The sequence below is a fragment of the Rhinolophus sinicus genome, chromosome 14 (assembly GCF_057876585.1).
Source record: "Rhinolophus sinicus isolate RSI-liver-muscle chromosome 14, RSI-T2T, whole genome shotgun sequence".
In the NCBI taxonomy this organism is placed as follows: domain Eukaryota; kingdom Metazoa; phylum Chordata; class Mammalia; order Chiroptera; family Rhinolophidae; genus Rhinolophus; species Rhinolophus sinicus.
Window position 1 is genome coordinate 64840843 of NC_142514.1, and position 18366 is coordinate 64859208.

General features: G+C 35.9%; 1 protein-coding gene and 1 long non-coding RNA gene across 2 annotated transcripts in view; one reads left to right on the plus strand and one right to left on the minus strand.

Annotated features, from left to right (window-relative positions):
• Window positions 1-18366, minus strand: part of LOC141572127 (uncharacterized) — a 197738-nt gene that overhangs the window by 104456 nt on the left and 74916 nt on the right. The gene's annotated exons all lie outside the window — the stretch shown is intronic.
• The window catches only part of CLCA4 (chloride channel accessory 4), a 29369-nt gene that overhangs the window by 4268 nt on the left and 6735 nt on the right, over window positions 1-18366 (plus strand). The window contains exons 2-9 of the mRNA XM_088789938.1: window positions 3639-3779; window positions 3962-4109; window positions 7418-7526; window positions 9001-9178; window positions 9504-9722; window positions 11756-11983; window positions 15473-15650; window positions 16969-17075. Coding sequence (XP_088646064.1) covers window positions 3639-3779; window positions 3962-4109; window positions 7418-7526; window positions 9001-9178; window positions 9504-9722; window positions 11756-11983; window positions 15473-15650; window positions 16969-17075 — 1308 coding nt within the window. The remainder of the gene's footprint in view (window positions 1-3638; window positions 3780-3961; window positions 4110-7417; window positions 7527-9000; window positions 9179-9503; window positions 9723-11755; window positions 11984-15472; window positions 15651-16968; window positions 17076-18366) is intronic.

Sequence of the window (18366 nt, forward strand, 5' to 3'; positions counted from 1 at the left end):
AAGTTTTATAGTTCAGGTCTTACATTCAAGTCTTTAATACATTTTGAGTTCGTTTTGTATATGGTGTAAGATAGTGGTCCAATTTCATTCTTTTGCATGGGTCTGTTTAGTTTTCCCAACACCATTTATTGAAGAGACTGTCGTTTCCAAATTGTATATTCTTGGCTCCTTTGTCATAAATTAATTGACTATATATGTGTGGGTTTATTTTTGGACTTTTAATTCTGTTCCATGGACCTCTGTGTCTATTTTTATGCCAATTCCATACTGTTTTGATTACTACAGTTTTGTAACATAGTTTGAAATCAGGAAGCATGATGCCTTCAACTTTGTTCTTTCTCAAGATTGCTTTGGCTGTTCAAGGTCTTTTGTGGTTCCATACAAATTTCAGAAGTGTTTCTTTTTTTCTATTTCTGTGAAAAACACCATTGGCATTTTGATAGAGATTGCATTGAATCTGTAGATTGCCTTGGATAGTATAAACATTTTAACACTATTGATTGTTCTAATCCATGAGTATGGAACATATTTCATTTGTGTCTTCTTTGATTTCTTTCATCAACGGCTTACAGTTTTAAGTGTACAGGACTTTCACCTCCTTGGTTAAATTTCTTCCTGGGTATATTATTTTTTTGATGCAATTGTAAATTGGATTGTTTTCTTAATTTTTCTTTCTGATAGCTTGTTATTAGTGTATGGAAATACAACACATTTTCATATTCATTTTGTATTCTGCAACTTTACTGAATTCGTTTGTTAGTTCTAACAGTTTTTTGGTGGAGTCTTTAGGGCTTTTACATACAATATCATGCCACCTCTAAATAGTGACAGTTTTACTTCTGCCTTTCTGATTTAGAGGTCTTTTATTTCTTTTTCTTGCCTAATTGCTCTAGCTAGGGTTCTAAAACTGTGTTGAATTAAAATAACAAGAGTGGACATCCTTGTCTTGTTCCTGATCTTAGATAAAGAGCTTTCACTTTTTTCACAATTGAGTATGTTAGTTGTGGGCTTGTCATATGTTGAGGTATGTTCCTTCTATATCCACTTTGTTGAGAGTTTTGTTATAAATGGGTGTTAAGTTTTGTCAAATGCTTTTTCCGCATCTATCGAGATGATTATATGATTTTTATCCTTCATTTTGTTAATGTTGTGTCATGTTGATTGATTTGAAGACACTGAACCATCCTTGTACCCCTGGAATAAATCCCACTTGATCATGGTGTATGACTATTTTAACGTATTGTTGAATTCAGTTTGCTAATATTTTAGAGAGAATTTTTGCATCTATGTTCATTAGGGATATTGGCCTGTAATTTTCTTTTCTTGTGGCACCTTGTCTCGTTTTAGTATCAGGGTAATGCTGGCCTCATAAAATGAGTTTGGAAATGTTCCTTCCTCTTCTATTTTTGAAGAGTTTGAGGAGAATTGGCATTAATTATTCTTTGAATATTCGGTATAATTCACCAGTGAAGATGTCTGGTCCAGGACTTCTGTTTGTTGGGCAGGGAGATGGGATTACTAATTCAATCTTCTTACTAGTAATCAGCCTGTTCAGATTTTCAGTTTCTTCATGATTCAATCTTGGTATGTTGTACATTTCTAGGAATTTTATTCATTTCTTCTAGGTTGTCTAATTTGTAGGCATATAATTGTCCATAATAGTCTCTTACGATCCTTTACATTTCTGTGGTAGTCTCTTACGATCTCTTTCATTTCTGATTTAATTTGAGTCCTCTTTTCTTCTGATGAGTTCAGCTACCATATACATTTTTATCTCATAGGCACAGAGAGAGCCATCACATCAAACACATGTTCACAACCTATTGAGGACTAAATATCACAAAACAAAAAGAAAGGGGAGGCATCCTTAGGGAACAGGTAGAGAATTATTTCATCTGCTTTAGGCCAGTAATGAAGTAACCTCCCACCAACTTTGGAAGCTCTTCAAAGCCTTTGTTCTTTTTTTCTTTTTCTTTCTTTCTTTTTTTTTTTTGTATAGCAAATAAATATATTTGCAGGGAACACCTGAAGAATATTTACAAAAATATTGGGATTTTAAATGACATTTTTCTTCTTGCTTATCTGTATCTTCTAGTTTTTCTACAATAATGATGAATGTGCATATCACACACACACACACACGACTGGCTTTTATAAAAGTTACCCATGAAGTAGTATCTTGCTATTACCATAATGAACAGTCAGATATTGGAAATTACTCTGTGAGGTGAATAAACTTGATACAGGTATTATGGAAATTACTCTGTGAGGTGAATAAACTTGATACAGGTATTATGGAAATTAGTATTGAGAGCTAATTGGAAAGCAATTTTCTACATGTCATATTCTGTAGTAATAAATAGGAATAAGAAAAGGACGTGGTCCTCTCTGAATCATCGCTCTCATCATATTTGGAAAGAGTGCATTTTGTTTTCCATTACAATCATTTTGTGATCATGTATTATTCTCAAAGTCCTTGTTTTTACTCCCAGCTAATACTCAGGGCATTCAGTTCTGTGAACTCCAGCCTTCTGACAGATCCCAGGGGTCTTAACCGAATCAGTTTACTGTTCTCTCAAGTACATACGAGTCAGCACACTGGACTGTCTTCGACAGAACAGAGAAGACAGCCCTGGAATTTCTGAGGAAAAAGAATTCTAGTGTGGGCTTATGCTAGGTCAGGAAGCACCATGGAGAATGAGAGCCTGCCTTGAAGAAAACAGCACTATAGACTGGGACGTTGCCAGCAAGATGAATAGGTTGATATCATCATCCAGCACCCAAGATCCCTCAATTATTCAGTGCGTTTGATCATGTAGATTAAAGTACCATAAAGCACTTTCACCATCCTTTCCCCCACTAGATAGGAAGCGCGAAGGTGGGACTATTTTTCTTATTAATCATTGCATTTTGGGATTCAGGATAATGAACAATATAGAATGATATTATTTTCGGTTTGATGGCAGAGCAACAAGCTCTGCCTATGGTCAAAAAACTCTGCCTCGCCTATGAAATTTTCCATCACCCAGCCCCAGGCTCCAACCCAGCTGCCTCTACTGGGAGAATGGGTGTGTAATGAAGAACCTCTCCTGTGATCCATGCCTACAGACCGTTCTCCTCAACTTGCATCAGTTAAGGCTGTAACTTATAAATAGTAATGTTATCAACCAGTTTTATAACTAGCTATGTGTAGAGCACTTTATAACGCATTATGGTTATGCCATCCTTAAAGATAGGTAGTAATAGTCCATTTGAGAGATGAGGAAAATGAGATTCAGAGTATTATATAAATCGGCCAAGCTCTATCACCCAGAAAGTGTTAACACCAGCATTGGAAACAAGTAGATGACTCTAAAATCTGTGTTCTTTATCATATATGCAATTTCTCCTAACAGCAAATAGAAACATTTGCCTTTTGATGAGGAATTATGGAAGACTCAAAACCTTTAAATGTATAAGATTAAGCTATAATTTCTGATTGACAGGTGGCAGAGTTGGAATTCTGAAGCGGACACTCTGTTTACTAGTCAGTTGCTTTTTCTCTCCACTCTTAATCTGGGATATGACTACGATCAACCTGTGCTCATTTAGACTACTGTCACGTGGCCACCCTCACATATTTTTCCCTTTAATAACAGGACATGGTGACTAATGCTTCCACTTATCTATTTGAAGCCACACAAAAAAGATTGTTTTTCAAAAGTGTATCAATATTAATTCCTGAGAATTGGAAGAAAAAGCCTCAATACATCAGGCCAAAACATGAAAGCTACGATCATGTAAGCATCAAAAAACTTCTCTTAAAATATTATATTTTCTGGTGCTTTTCAAATTTGCTGAATATGGATTTCAGAGTTTTTCAAATTAAATGTTACCATTTTTATTTCTAAAATGATTTAAATGACTTTCTTTATTTCTAAAATGATTTTAATGATTTTAAAATCTTTTTAAATATTCTCAGGCTGATGTTTTAGTTGCACCACCTACCCTCCCTGGTAGAGATGAACCATATACCAAGCAGTTCACAGCCTGTGAAGAAAAAGGAGAACATATTCATTTCACCCCTGACTTTGTACTTGGAAAAAAACTAAATGAATATGGGCCAAGAGGTAGGAATTTTGGTTGACGTATATTTTGCAATGCTTCCAACAATCAGCTGTGTATCCAGGTTAAGTATACAAGCCCTGGAGCTAGAGTCCCTAGGTTCAAACCCTGACTCCCCTATTTATCAGTTATGTGTGACCTTGGACAAGTGAGCTATCTTCTCTGTGCTTATTTCCTATAAAATGGTGACTAGAGGAGTTCCTACTTTATAGGATTGTTGTGAATATTAAAACAGATAATCCATGTAACTGTACTCAGTACAGTATCTACAGAAATGTAAACACTGAGCAGCAATAATAAATGTTTTTCTTAAAGCATACTTTGCAAATCTTAATTTTCCAGTTCTCCACAACTGGATATAAATTTCCAGTTCTCCACAGCTGGATATCTCCACAGCTTGACGGAAGGCAGAAAAGCTGAAAAGAGCCAAGGTGACAGTTCCTGGCCAAGAAAAAATACTCATGGGCTGTTAGTTGCTGATATTATTATTCAACCTATTTGGTTGAACTAGATGAACTTGTCCATACGTGATCATTTTTACCTATAAAAATGGCAGTTTCATTTACTTCAATCTAAAAGTTAAGACCATTGGTTCAAATGAACTAAAGCACATATTTTTCACTTAAAAATACAAATTATTCTGAAAGGAGGGCCCAACTCACATATCACTATGCACGGAAAACCTTTCTGGTTCTGCATAATCTAAGATCACCTCTCCTTCCACTGCCCCTTCAATTAAATCTCTTGTTTCTGCCAAACACTCAGCTCACCCTGGTTCTTGTCATTACCTAGACCTGTACCCCACCCCAGTCTGGAAATCTCCATCATCTAATTCCATCCTAATCTTAACTCTTCCCCATACTTGAGTCTGAACATGTCACTCTCTTTGGCACCCCTCATCTTTTGCTTCCTTCTAGCTATGCCTTTTTTTTTTTTTTCCTACCTGGCATGTCCAGCAAAGTCAGTCATTTCAATTACAAGTATAAATAGCTCAACTTATTCACCACTCTTATCTTTATATTTCATTCAACGTGCCAAATCCTATGTACTGAATCTCCAGCTAGTTTCCTTTGGCTCCTTTAATGTTTCCAAGATTGTGAAAGAAAATTACAAAACTAATTGGTATCATTAAAAAAACATGTTTTCCAAACTTAGTGAAGCCCTCAAAGCTACTCAACAATGTTCATACTTGCCTCTTCTCAACTTTCTTCTCATCCCTCACAGCAGCTGTTCCAAAATTTCTACCAGTTTTCTCAAGTTCTCTAGCCACTTTTTTCAATCCCATCAATCAATAGATGCCTTGATTGAGAAAACAGAGCCCCTACCATCTTCTCTCTACTTCTGAACTCATGCCCACCTCTATGTGTCTTAGAAGACAAGGATTTTCTCCAATTTTCAAAGCCAATGTCCCCACCTCAGCTTTTACTGTTTTCTCAAACCTCCCACCTCCGCTCTATGTGATAACTGACAGTTTAATGTGATACGTGTGTATGTGAAAACTCACATTCTGAAAACAATGTTCTAAAAACAACAAGCCTTTTGGAAAAATAAGATTAAGAAGAGAGTTCTCAAAACATATGCAATTTGTAATAAAAATAACTAACAACAACAATAGGTATCTGGAAAGATTATTTAAACCATCCTGGCAGAAGCTCACTGTGGCTGGAGGCTGCCAACATAGTAGATGTTAAAAGTACACACACACACACAAGCACATACACAAAGAGTAAAATGTTATTAGAAATGAGAACTGGGACAGTGATATAGATGGAAATGGAATTCTAAGTCACAGGGGCTACATTTCTTACAATAAACATTGTATATATTTAAGGTGAACAACATGGTGATTTGATATACATACATAGTGAACAGCAAAATGATACTATAGTCAAGCTAACTAACATATCATCATCTCCTCACAGCTAGCTTTTGTGTGTGTGTGTGTATTGAGACCTGAAATCTATTTTCTAGCAAATTAAGGTGGGCGTGGGAGGGAGGGCAACCTGCCATGAGTTGAGAAGGAAGCAAATCGGAGAGAGGGCCCCAGTAAAAAGGGAGCTACAGACCAGGCCATTTTAGATTTTCTTAAAATTCACCAAATTCCTATTGCAGTAACTGGTGTGAAGGTTTTTTCCTCCTATGCTGGTTTATATATAATTTCACAATCACTAATCGGGCTCCATAAGCCTAGGAAATCTTTAACGAGTGTTTTAAAATTTAATGTGTAGAGGAGTAACTTAGGGATCACATTGCGATGCAGATTCTGATTCAGTAGGTCTAGAGTGGGCCCAAGATTCTGCATTTCTTGTTTACTCCTATGTTACGCTCATGCTGCTGAGTCAAGGAACCCATTTTGAGTAACAAGGACTTAAAGAAACATAACTTTAGCACAATACTGATATTTTCCCGTCTTCAGATCTCATGAGTTAATATGAGTGAGAGAAACACACGTGGTAGCAGCCTAGACTATTTTTCCAATTTCTCCTTCTCTGTTTCTAGTTCCTTTGAAGTTTTTCCTAATATCGATAAAACAAAAACTCAACTTGTTTTTCCTTCCTGCATTTCAAGCTGTGTTTATTCTTCTATTTACCCTGAAATTCTTAGGATTTTTTTTATTCTGACTCCCTCTCTATAAGTTTATCCTAGTAAAGGTATATATATATATATATATATATATATATATATATATATATATCTTACTCATCTTTATATTTCCTAGTATGAAGTACAGTATTTCATACATATAATTAATAATTATTTTCAAATAATTAATGCTCATTTGTGCTAAGTAATATAAATTAATCACTTCATTTAGATACCCCCAACATTACATATGTTTTATAGCAGTGTTTTTCAATCTATTTGTTTTTTATTATCACTGCTGTATGGAGCATTTATAGGCATTTTTTTAACATTTAATTGCACCTTCATGAAATTTTAATATCACAAATATGTTACATATCTGTTTATGTTGTTAGTAGGAGTGAGCTTTGTAGAGCCAAAAACCATTGTAATATCTAAGACTTTTTGCTCTCCATGAATCAAAACCCAAAAGCCCAGTCTATGCTGTCCATAGCATAGACATAATAAATGTTTCATTGATTTAACATGTTGTAGAATAAAAAGATAATATACTATACAACATACTATAATTCAATGTAATGCTCTATGCTTTTTTATAAACAAAAATATAAATATTGGCAGCGATTTAAAACCTAAATATACTTTATTTAAAAAAAGATTTCTTAAAATATTTGAAGGACAAATTTTGTTACTTGAATTATGATCATGTATTTGAAATATCTTCCCACAGATAAACTGTTTGTCCACGAGTGGGCCCATCTCCGCTGGGGAGTGTTTGATGAATACAACGATAATGAGCGTTTCTACAGTGCCAAGTCAAAAAGAATTGAAGCAACGAGGCATGACCATTTAAATTTTCTTAAATTACTTCAGTCTGTCACTTCCTATTTCCCTTAGTTTGATTTCCTTGAACTGCCAATCATTCGTTTTATCCCATTGCAGATAATAGATGCTATATCTCAATACAGTACTTTTCTGGGTTTTTTTTTGTTTTGTTTTGTTTTAGTAAATGTATCTCAAAATAGCTGGTTGCCAATTTAAAGTACACATAACATCCAAGAACATTTGGAAGTCAAGTTGACATATTTTAATATCTCTCTTCCATGGCTGCCAGAACTCATTTACGCTAAAGTTGTGTTCTGTGTAAAGACCCATACTATATGCTGAGAGATCAAAATTATTTACTTTACACAAGAATGAAAAAAAATTCTTAATAAATAGTGGTAACTGTGGGCTGAGTAAGAAACCAAACAGCTTCAAGGAGCCAAACAGGAATTTCTTGGGATTTATAAAATTCATCTTAAAATACCAATTTAACATCACAGTAATAACAGATAATGCTCTTGGTTGTATAAGAGAGGAGAATGGTTATTCAAACATGTACAAACTGAATGATACATGATTTCAAAGAAGGCCCTTCATCAGCCCATAACATCAGTTTCAGGACACGTATTTTAAAGAGTATTATATTGACTACATCTGTTTTCATCATATCCCCCTAAATGTCTAGTGTCTGCTGCAGAAAATTCATCATGATTGTTGATATGGATGACATCATTATATTCACTGACTTCGGGGACAGTAGAAGCATACACATATGTAGGAGACTCCCTGAATGACTGAATGAAATTTAGTCATTGCTTCTTAAATTTGAACTGGAAACACACTGAAAAGATGGGATATATTCACATCCCAGCACGTTTGTTATACCACTGCAACCTGTGGCCAATCCCATGCAATAAAACGTATATCTAAAATGCTGCCACCATTCTCTACTGTCCCAGGCAGTACGGAAGTCTTTCCTTAAAGCCACGTTTCAATTTTGGATAAAAATGCTCCTTGAATAATCAAAACACTTATAGTTATGCCACATCCCATTCTTTTGGGTCTATCTTCTTTGAAAAGAAATCTACAAAGAACTTTAAGCTAAGGTGGTACCAAGAGTAAATGGTTTCAGAAATTGCCTTGTTCAAATGTCTGCAACGCATTTAACCACCACAAGGCTACCAGGAGAGATGTTTGGAAAAGGGGAGCTTACAGCCATTAGTGTAAGCAGGTCAGCAGCAACTTTAATGACAGTAGAGAACTCAGCCATTGTATATACTGGAGATCCCACTTAAAATTTCCCTCTGAAATTTCTTGGAAAATTGCTCTGGTAGAAACCCTTCAACTTTGCTGTCAAAATAGGATGTGTGTGATACACACATAAGAATAAAATCCGTGATATAAGGATCATTATGAATGGACACTTGGTTTTTTTTAAAAATGTTAATGGTTAGGTCGCCTCAAAGACTAACTGTCACATGTTTTCAGGTGTTCCAAAGGCATTACTGGTACAAATAAAGTTTATAAGTGTCAAGGAAACAGCTGTTCCATTAATAGATGCAGAATTGATTCTAAGACAAAACTGTATGAAAAAGATTGTCAGTTCTTCCCTGATAAAATTCAATCTGAAAAGACATCCATAATGTTTATGCAAGGTATTCATTCTGTAAGTATGTCAATTTCTACTACATATTGTATATTTATAATCAAAGGACATGTTATCATGTTCATAAAATATCTATGCCGGTGACCTGAGGGATTAGGTATATTAATATACAGTTCTTTGAACATTGATTGGCACATAGTAAGCACTGAATTAGTGTTACTTATTACTATTCCTGAAAATCCACCTTACTATTATGATTCCTAATGAATCAGACTTTATTAAATAAACAACATATTTGCAGAGCAGAAATTGTTTTCAAATTTGTAGTTTAATTTTTAAATGCATCATATATAAAATTCTTTTTTTCATTTTATTAACCTTTTAGGTCGTTGAATTCTGCAATGAAGAAAACCATAACCGAGAAGCTCCAAACCTACAAAACAAAATGTGCGGTTTGAGAAGCACATGGGAGGTGATCAGTAATTCTGAGGATTTAAAAAACACCACGCCTATGGTGGAATCACCCCCTTCACCTGTCTTCTCATTGCTGCAGATCAGAGAAAGAATTGTGTGCTTAGTTCTTGATAAGTCTGGAAGCATGAGTGTAAGTTCATGGTCCCATTTTTCCTGGATGTAGTGACTAGTGGATGATTTAATGCCTAAGAACCCTCTGAACACTATCTTTACCCGGGTTGTTCGAAATTTCATGGTGGTATAAGTCCCATCACTTCCTGTAATCAGGACCTCAGGAGAGGCAGTGAATATTGTAATGAAAGAAGGATAGCAATAGAGTTTAAAAGACCTAACCTAAAAGTCTGTTTTTTTCTCCCAGAAAATGGAGAGTTTACTGAGGAGGACTTTTAGGCCCAACAGTAAAGATTTAGTTAGAAGATCAGAGCAGAAGACTGAAATATGGAAATGTTTTCTTACCTGCTCCCTTTATCTACTGGAAATACTTGACAGAAATGAGGATAGAGTGGATTGCTGAACTTCATTCCAAATCAATTTAATTTATCATCTATATAAATGACCGCTTTATAATCAAAGACACAAACAAAAAGCATCACCATGAAGAAGATATAGTCAGATTCAGCCATTCATTCCTTCTACTACCATTTAGTAAATGGGAGACATTATGCCAGGCTCTAGAAATAGAGACCCATATCCTTGAAAGGTTTACAGTTGCATGGAGAAAACTTTCTATCCCTTCCACATCACCCAGTTAACACATTCTCGTCCTTCAAAATTTGGTACGGGTACCCACTTCTTCCAGGAGGCGGACTGGTCTTCCAAGCTGGGCTGAAGGCCCTTCTGTTGATCTCCTACAATGAACTGTGCAAACCTCTATTACTGTATATTATATTAAAATTACACATTTCTCTCCCATTAGACTAGACACTCCTCTAGTACTTGAAACCAGATCCTCTAGGAACCATGTCCTCTACTACTTTAAACCATGTCTTATTCATCTCTGTATCCCTTTTGCCTAGAAAAGGATTTATCACACATAGGTGCTTGATAATAACTGTTGAAATAAATGGACTACCAAAGAGCAGACGTAATGTGATAAGGCACCCAGAAGGACAGCACATCGGAGGCAGGACTGAGCGTGCTAAAGATCAGGAATAATGTTTCCAACAAATGGTGGATTGTGTGGTTAATGAAAAGGGTAGACAGTGATACAGCTGAATGAAATAAATCACAATAGCACAGGGTTTCTGAAAGAGCATCAAAGTGCTAGACACCAGGACATAGAAGTGTTCTAGGAAGTGTCCCTGGGGAGAGATGGCATTCCTGATTAAGAGGAGATGAGTAGTCACCCCAAGACAGGGTGCAGGCAGAGCCAGGATTAAAGGTAAAATAAAGTGTCAGAGAGAGACCTCAAAGATGGGGATGTAGATGTTTCTCACCGTGACTTGGTTCTAGGAAGGTCAGGGGGAAATTTGGGCACGTATTAAGGGGAGGTACTACAAATCAGTTGGTGTTGAGGGACTGGAAAAGACAAATGTGTGAAGAGGCTTACTTACATCCTGAGCATCCACCTAGGAAAGAGGGATGTGAGTGTGAATGGGTTACCAAAGAACCAATTCCAAGTAATCCATTGGTGGAGAAGTGGTGGGGAGATGTTAGGAGCAGAAGAGGTAGTAGCTGGGCCTCTCAGAATTTATCTGCAGCTCGAGAAAGTTTCAACTTTTGAGTTGTCTCGTCTCCAGTGGATGGGGAAATTTCAGTCTCTAGTTGGGAGTCCATGCTAGTCTGGTTTGATACTGGGGAACCTGGGGAGTGGTTTCATCTTGATACAACTGGACCAAAGGACCCCAGGAGTACTTGAGACATCTCTAAGGTGTGTGTCATCACCCTCCAATTCCAACCCAATATTCCCCACAAACTCCAACTGTAATTTGGGTGCTTAGCTGCCAAGCATCACCTCTAGTTAAAAGTCTGTGCTCCTTACTAGATTATATGTGTCTCATAATACACATAACTGTATTTTTAAATTTCATCAATTAACAAATAATTGCTTTAACACCAAATGCTTTCTTTAACAAATTCTGTTTACTCATTCTTTGTGATATGCTAATATTTTCCAGTGGAAAACCACTTAGCTTTTTTTTTCCCTTGTCCATTTACATTCAGACTTCTGACCGTCTAAATCGAATGAATCAAGCTGCAAAACATTTCCTGCTGCAGACCATTGAAAACGGATCCTGGGTGGGGATGGTGCACTTTGATAGTACTGCCAAAATTCAAAGCAAGCTAATCCAAATAACAGGCAATGACGAAAGAAACAACCTCTTGAAGAGCTTGCCTACAGTAGCTAATGGAGGAACATCCATCTGCGCTGGAATTCAATCAGGATTTCAGGTGAAAATCATACTGCACGCATGGTTTGTTTTTTATTGTTAGGACATTTTTCTACTAGTGCTGCTACACATACTTGCTCACTAATATTAACATAACTAATTCTAAGAATCAGTTTACAGGATTACAGGATTAAGAACATAAAAAAGTCCACTTGATGATTTTTTTAATGGATCAGTGAATCAATGAATAAACTGATGGGTGAATACATTCCTACAAAAATGCCACTGGAGTATAAGCCCAATAGGTCAGGGACTTTGTCTTTTTACATTACAATAGTCAGTATTCAATAAATGTTAGTTAAATAAGTGTGTTTTGGCTGCATAATTCATCACCTTTTAAGGCAATGAATCAACTTACATGTATGGTATGATACCCACGTTGGGCCAATCCTCATTTCAGTTTCTGTGAGGTTCAGTTAGGGCAGTCTAATGTTTATCTATTAAAGCAGATATAGTGGGGACTATTACTGTGTTTCCCCGAAAATAAGACCTAACCAGACAATCAACTCTAATGTGTCTTTTGGAGCAAAAGTTAATATAAGACCCAGTCTTATGTAAGGGATACTGGTTAGAACGTGAGTTTTGACATTAGTGTACTGGCTCTGCTATTTACCAACTACTCATATATGGTCTTAAGCAACACTTTCAATATCTTTGGACGCTCAATGCCTTAACTAAAAAATAGGAAAATAAGAATGCCTACCTCATAGGATTATTATGAGAGTTAAATGAAATGAATATTTATATATTTAAACAATATTCATTTTTACATAGTAAATAGGTAACTCACAACTATTATTATAAATCTTGGTTTTTTTCCAGAGTGTCATTTTAAGCTTATACTTAATATCAAACATGTCATTTTCCTGCTTAGAAATCTTCACTTCCCTCTCACAATCTATAAAATTAAGTCTGAATTCCTCAGTCTGATGTTATTTAAAAGTCTCTCACCCCTCAATAAAACAGCTCGCATCATTATTTCCATCCATTTTTGTCAGTTTTCCCCTTCTGATGCTCTATGCGCTAACCAATTTACAGCACACAGCCTTCTCCAAGCCCACCGTGTACTAACAGCCTCGCTACCTTTGCCCACGCAAGTCCTCTGCCTACAATGTTTCCTTCTTTCCATCTTTGGATGTGAAGATTCTACCAATTCTTCAAAGTCCTTGCTCTTTCATGGAGCATTTCCTCCTTTTTTACCAGAGCCTAGATTGCCAACACTATTAAATCTCTCTCATGTATGAATTGTATGGCATTTTAGTGTAGCTTTCTAATGTTAAGTCGTGGGTTCAAACTCCAGTTATCAGTTACTAGCTTTGTGACCCTAAGCATCTCTATAGTCATCAAATGCTTCATTGGTAAAGTTGGATAATGAAAGCTAGCACGTAGGGCGGTTCATGTTTTAATTTATTCAATATATATTTATTGTAGGAAGTAGGCAGCAAACATATACTATAATTTATTGAACATATATTTGTGTGCCAAGCAAAGCTTCTCTGTTCTTGTTGTGCATGCTGTTTCAGAGAGGAACAGATAATACACAGATAAATAAATGAATAAAAACAATAATTGTAGATTGTGGAATCAAAGAGGGTGACGTGAAAGAGTAGCTGGGAAAAGAGGGGTTACTGCCTAATTTAGGTAGAGAGAACACTGAGGCCCTCTCTGAAATGTAACATTTAAGCTTTGATGTGAAGGATGAGAAAGAGCCAGTGGTTTCAGGCAGAAAGGAAAGTATAAAGTTCCTTAAGAAAGAGGTGGAAAAGAGCAAGACTATTCTAAGAACTGATAGAAGCTAGTGGCACTGGAGTTTGACACATGAGGGGGTATGGAATGTGGTTGGCAGGTAGACAATGGCTAGATATTTCAAAGCTTAAAAATATATATATAAAAGGTTTGTATTTTAAGCACAACAGAAAGCTACTGAAGGGTTTTAAGTATCAGGGACTGACAATCAATTCATGCTTTAGGAAGATGATTCTGGTTGCCCTGTATACAATAAATTACAGGTAGTAGGGTAGTGATCCAGGGACACATTGGGAGCTCATACTTAAAAGACATGTTGTATAAAATACATTTAACACCTAGCAAATGTTCCCCAAAAGGTAGCACTGCACTATTGTGCTGTTTCTCTTGAACTACAGAATATATTGTGTCTTCGTCACTCATCTCTATAGCTCTTTAGTCTCTCACTTACATCTCAGTAAATATTTTAAATTTAATTCCTTTCTGTTTACAAATTCAGGAACTATGTAGTTCCTGTTCAGTCTCCAGCAGCCAGGACAGTGACTAACACATAGTAAGTGCTCAGTGAATAACCAATACAGGAAAGGGAGAGGTGAAGGAGAGATAACACTACTTCATCTTTGGATGTTCATTTTGCGATCAAATGTGTAGGAGGAATGTGATGGGGATGCTGTATAAATGCTGTAAATGTATAAAAGCATTTCCTATTTTTCAGTTTTGTTTTAATGCATGTCAGAGAATATTTCTCTTATATTGCAACATACATACTAGTCATTCTTTGCCTCAAAACATGAAAAAATTGAAATGAGGCTGGTCATGTTCCCTAACCCCAGTTTTACTAGGGATTTCTACATTCCAAACCCTTTTCTGTAAATGTATCCACAACTCCGCTCCAAGTCCATGAAAGCCACTGATAATCTGGCATTTTTTTCTTCTTGGCCTAGACTCAATTTCTCAAAATGGTGTAAAGAAGCCACCACCAATTAAACCTGCCAGAGAAGATGAAATATAGTTGCTATCCTGTGATAAATTCTCTTGATCTTTTTTTATACGAGTCTAGATTCAGATCTCTGAGTGTAAACTATTTGACTTTATAGGAAAAGGATTCAAGCCACAAATAGAATTCGATAAATACAATTCATGTATTATCTGAGCATCACCAACATAGTTTTGTGCTTGTTACTTTTAAAGATAAAAGTTATATAACAAGATCCCTAACCTTGACCCGCTTAGAACTTTCTCTATATTTTCTCTGCAAGCATACTGAGGGGTCCCAAATTTGGAATCATTAAGTTGTTTTGTTGTTGTTGTTTGTTTTTGTTTAATGTTGACGTGGATTTCAATGCAGTTAACTGTTTATACACTGAAGGCTTGTCAGAGGGAAGTCTGATCAAAGAAACAAGAGAAGTATTTAATGCCACATTCTGTGATTACATTTTTGGTGTCCGGTTGACCTGACTTCCCCAGACTGAGATGTCATTGTCATTTACCTGAAGTAGGATGTTCCAAAGCCCTGCTCCCACACTACTTCCCTTGAGCAAACATTCCATACAGCAGATTGACAGAAAATACAGATGTGTTTAAGTTCCCCTAGGGGTTGGTGATTGCAGATTCTATCTTTTTTAAACAGAAGTCATCACTTCTTTCTGCACAATTTTATTTTCCCTGTACATTTTTTTCTAATCTCCTATAAATCCATTGGATCTAGGAATATCTGGTTATTATGCTCTGATGATGTTTACAGGTAATGAAAGAACAAAACGGCGAACTGAATGGATCTGAAATAGTTCTGCTGAGTGATGGGGAGGACAACACTGCAAAGAACTGTCTTGCTGAAGTGGAGAGCAGTGGGGCTGTCATTCATTTTATTGCTTTGGGACCAGCTGCTGATACAGCAGTCAAAAATATGAGCACTATAACAGGTAACATATGACCCATATACTCTAATTCTTTAATAGCAATGCATAAGTTTAGAGGGTGATAACTCATCAACTTCTTTTGAGCTCTGTGTTGTTGTGCCAGGAGCTAGGGACCAGTTAAACCAAACTGATCTCTGTTCTCAAGGTGCTCAGAGTCCAGCTGGCTGGAGAGACAAATAAAACTACTAATCAGATAGCATAATCAGATAACATGCCTTCATAATAAGAGGAATATATAGGAGTCAAGCACTGTGTGAGCAGTGGAAGCCAGTAATTCTCCCAGGGTTGTGTAGTCGGGGAAAGAAGGCACGAGAGACAAGGTGAATTCTAAGCTGGGTCTTGAATAAGATGCTGAATTTCTTTGAAGGGGAAGGGGTAGAAAAGATGATCAGATCCTGAATAAAAAAATTCAGGTTGAAATGACAATGCAAGGTACATGGAGGGATAGTGTGAAATCCAGAACTGTTTACTTAGGCTGCAAGGATAGGGACTGAATGGGATTAACAGAAACTCAGGCTGAATAGATCTAAATAACAAAGAAGTTTCTAGATAAACATTTACACTGGTAGATGTTATCTTAGATACGAGACATGTGATGAAAATGGACCACATGTTTTCCATGCCTTCTTAAACATAGTAGAGAATATATAATTTATAACATTATGAATATCAGTTCTTATATTGACTTGGCTTCTAATGTTACCAAATTTATACTTGCTATTATAGTGATTAGTTGTGCAAACTCCCATTGTTTCAAAGTGCTTTCATGTCCATTGTAAAATTCTTTTCTATCCCAAGTAGCCCCCCAAAAGTAATGCTTTTTCGGACTTGTCTCCATTGCTTACAGTTTTTCTATCTCGCCATTGTCAGGATACCTCAATATAGCAGCACTTTAACCAATCTAATTTTCTGATTCTGATCTACTCTGGCTGGAAAATCTGAAGGCCAATATTATTAGAACAGTATATTAAATAAAAGTGAATGATTCCCCTAAAGGGCTATGTGAAATTTGTGAGCTTTAATACATGGAATTGTAACATCTTGGGTTTTTGTTTTGTTTTGCTTTTGTAGTCTGTGATTATTTGATACATTTCAGCCAGCTGAGATTTCTATAAGTGAAGTATAAAGGTAGCTTACACTTCCTGGTTCTGACATATTAAGTTAACATTTTAGAGTTTATCTTTACACCTATCAGGTTTAGGTCTATTTTAATAATATATACCGAAACTACTATTTTGATTATTTGTTACCTTAAAATAACTAAAATGTGATAAGTACTTATTTTCTAGAAAGCAACCTAGGTTGTGTATTTACATTTTAGGGGGAAGCCATCTTTATTCCTCAGATGCAGCCCAGAACAACGGCCTCATTGATGCTTTTGGGGCCCTTGCATCAGGAAACACCGACATTTCCCAGCAGTCTCTTCAGGTCAGAGTTCCCACCCCTCAGGTTTTTGTGTTTGCATTTAATCATAATCAAGAAAAGTAATTTGGTTGTTATATAAGTTTTGAATTCTATATTTTTCTCAAAGTAAATTTTTAATTAAAATCAAAACTTCAATGTGAGATAGAAATTATTGCTTAGCTATGACCAAATTAAGTAATAAAATAGTGAAGTAAGTAATGAAATAGCAGACTTTTTTTTTCTTTTTCTTTTCCCATAGAGTTTGGTTAAGGGATAAGATCAAAACCTAATAATGTTAAATTTTCCATAAAAAATAGACTTGTTCAATAGTGTAGCTTCCATTTTTCTATGAATGCATGAAAAAAACCTCATGTTTCCAAGATTTCCCCCACCCTTATCTGCTGAGAAATAAATTTAAATTAGATGAACAAACTCAAGAACCTGGCTTGAAAATGGAAGGAAAGTATCTTGGAAATAAATTTCCTGAACAGAGTGAATAATCATGCATATCTAAAAATTTAGGGTTTCCTTTACCTCTTCAACCACTCTTTTCACTGGTTTTCTATTTTATTCACGTCTCTTCAACTCAACTCCTGTTTTCATCCAGGTTTAAATAACACTCCCATTTTCTGTTAGATTCTAAAACTTTGACTAAACTTTGATTCTTCATTCATGGCCCATGTAAAATGTCAACACCAACTGTTTCCTTCAAAATACTTTTTACAAAACTCTATCTACATCCATTCCCACTAAGACTTTATCCATTCTCACCATGCCACTTTATGTGAATATGTGTCTTCCATCTTCCAGATCATCAAGTCACTGCCTACATTAAAACTGACATGATTATTTAAACAAATCTATTTTCCTCAACTCTCCAACAATGAAGAGCATATATGTTATAGGATGCAGGGTTAGCAATATATGTGTCGATTGATTTAAGAATCTGGTTTGTAGCTTCACCCTATAAACAGATTACAAATCGGTCTGGGATCTAGTTTGGCAACATATAAAGAATAAAATGAAGGAGAATAAAGCTAATTTGTGATGGTTTCAATCCGGTTGACTTAGAAAATGATGATACTATTGTCTAAAATTGACAAGTGAGGAGGGAGAAGTGATTTTGAGAATATTATTTTGTGTTGTTTTAACCTTAGTAATTTTTAGTGGATGGTGGGACATTAAAATGGAATATTCCAAAGGAATTTTGAAATGTAAGGAGCTGAATGTGGAGAATCAGCCAGAAAAGAGATATTTGCATGCAGGAAGTGCTCAGAATTTTGAGAATGGACTTTTTAAATGGTGTGGAAGGGGA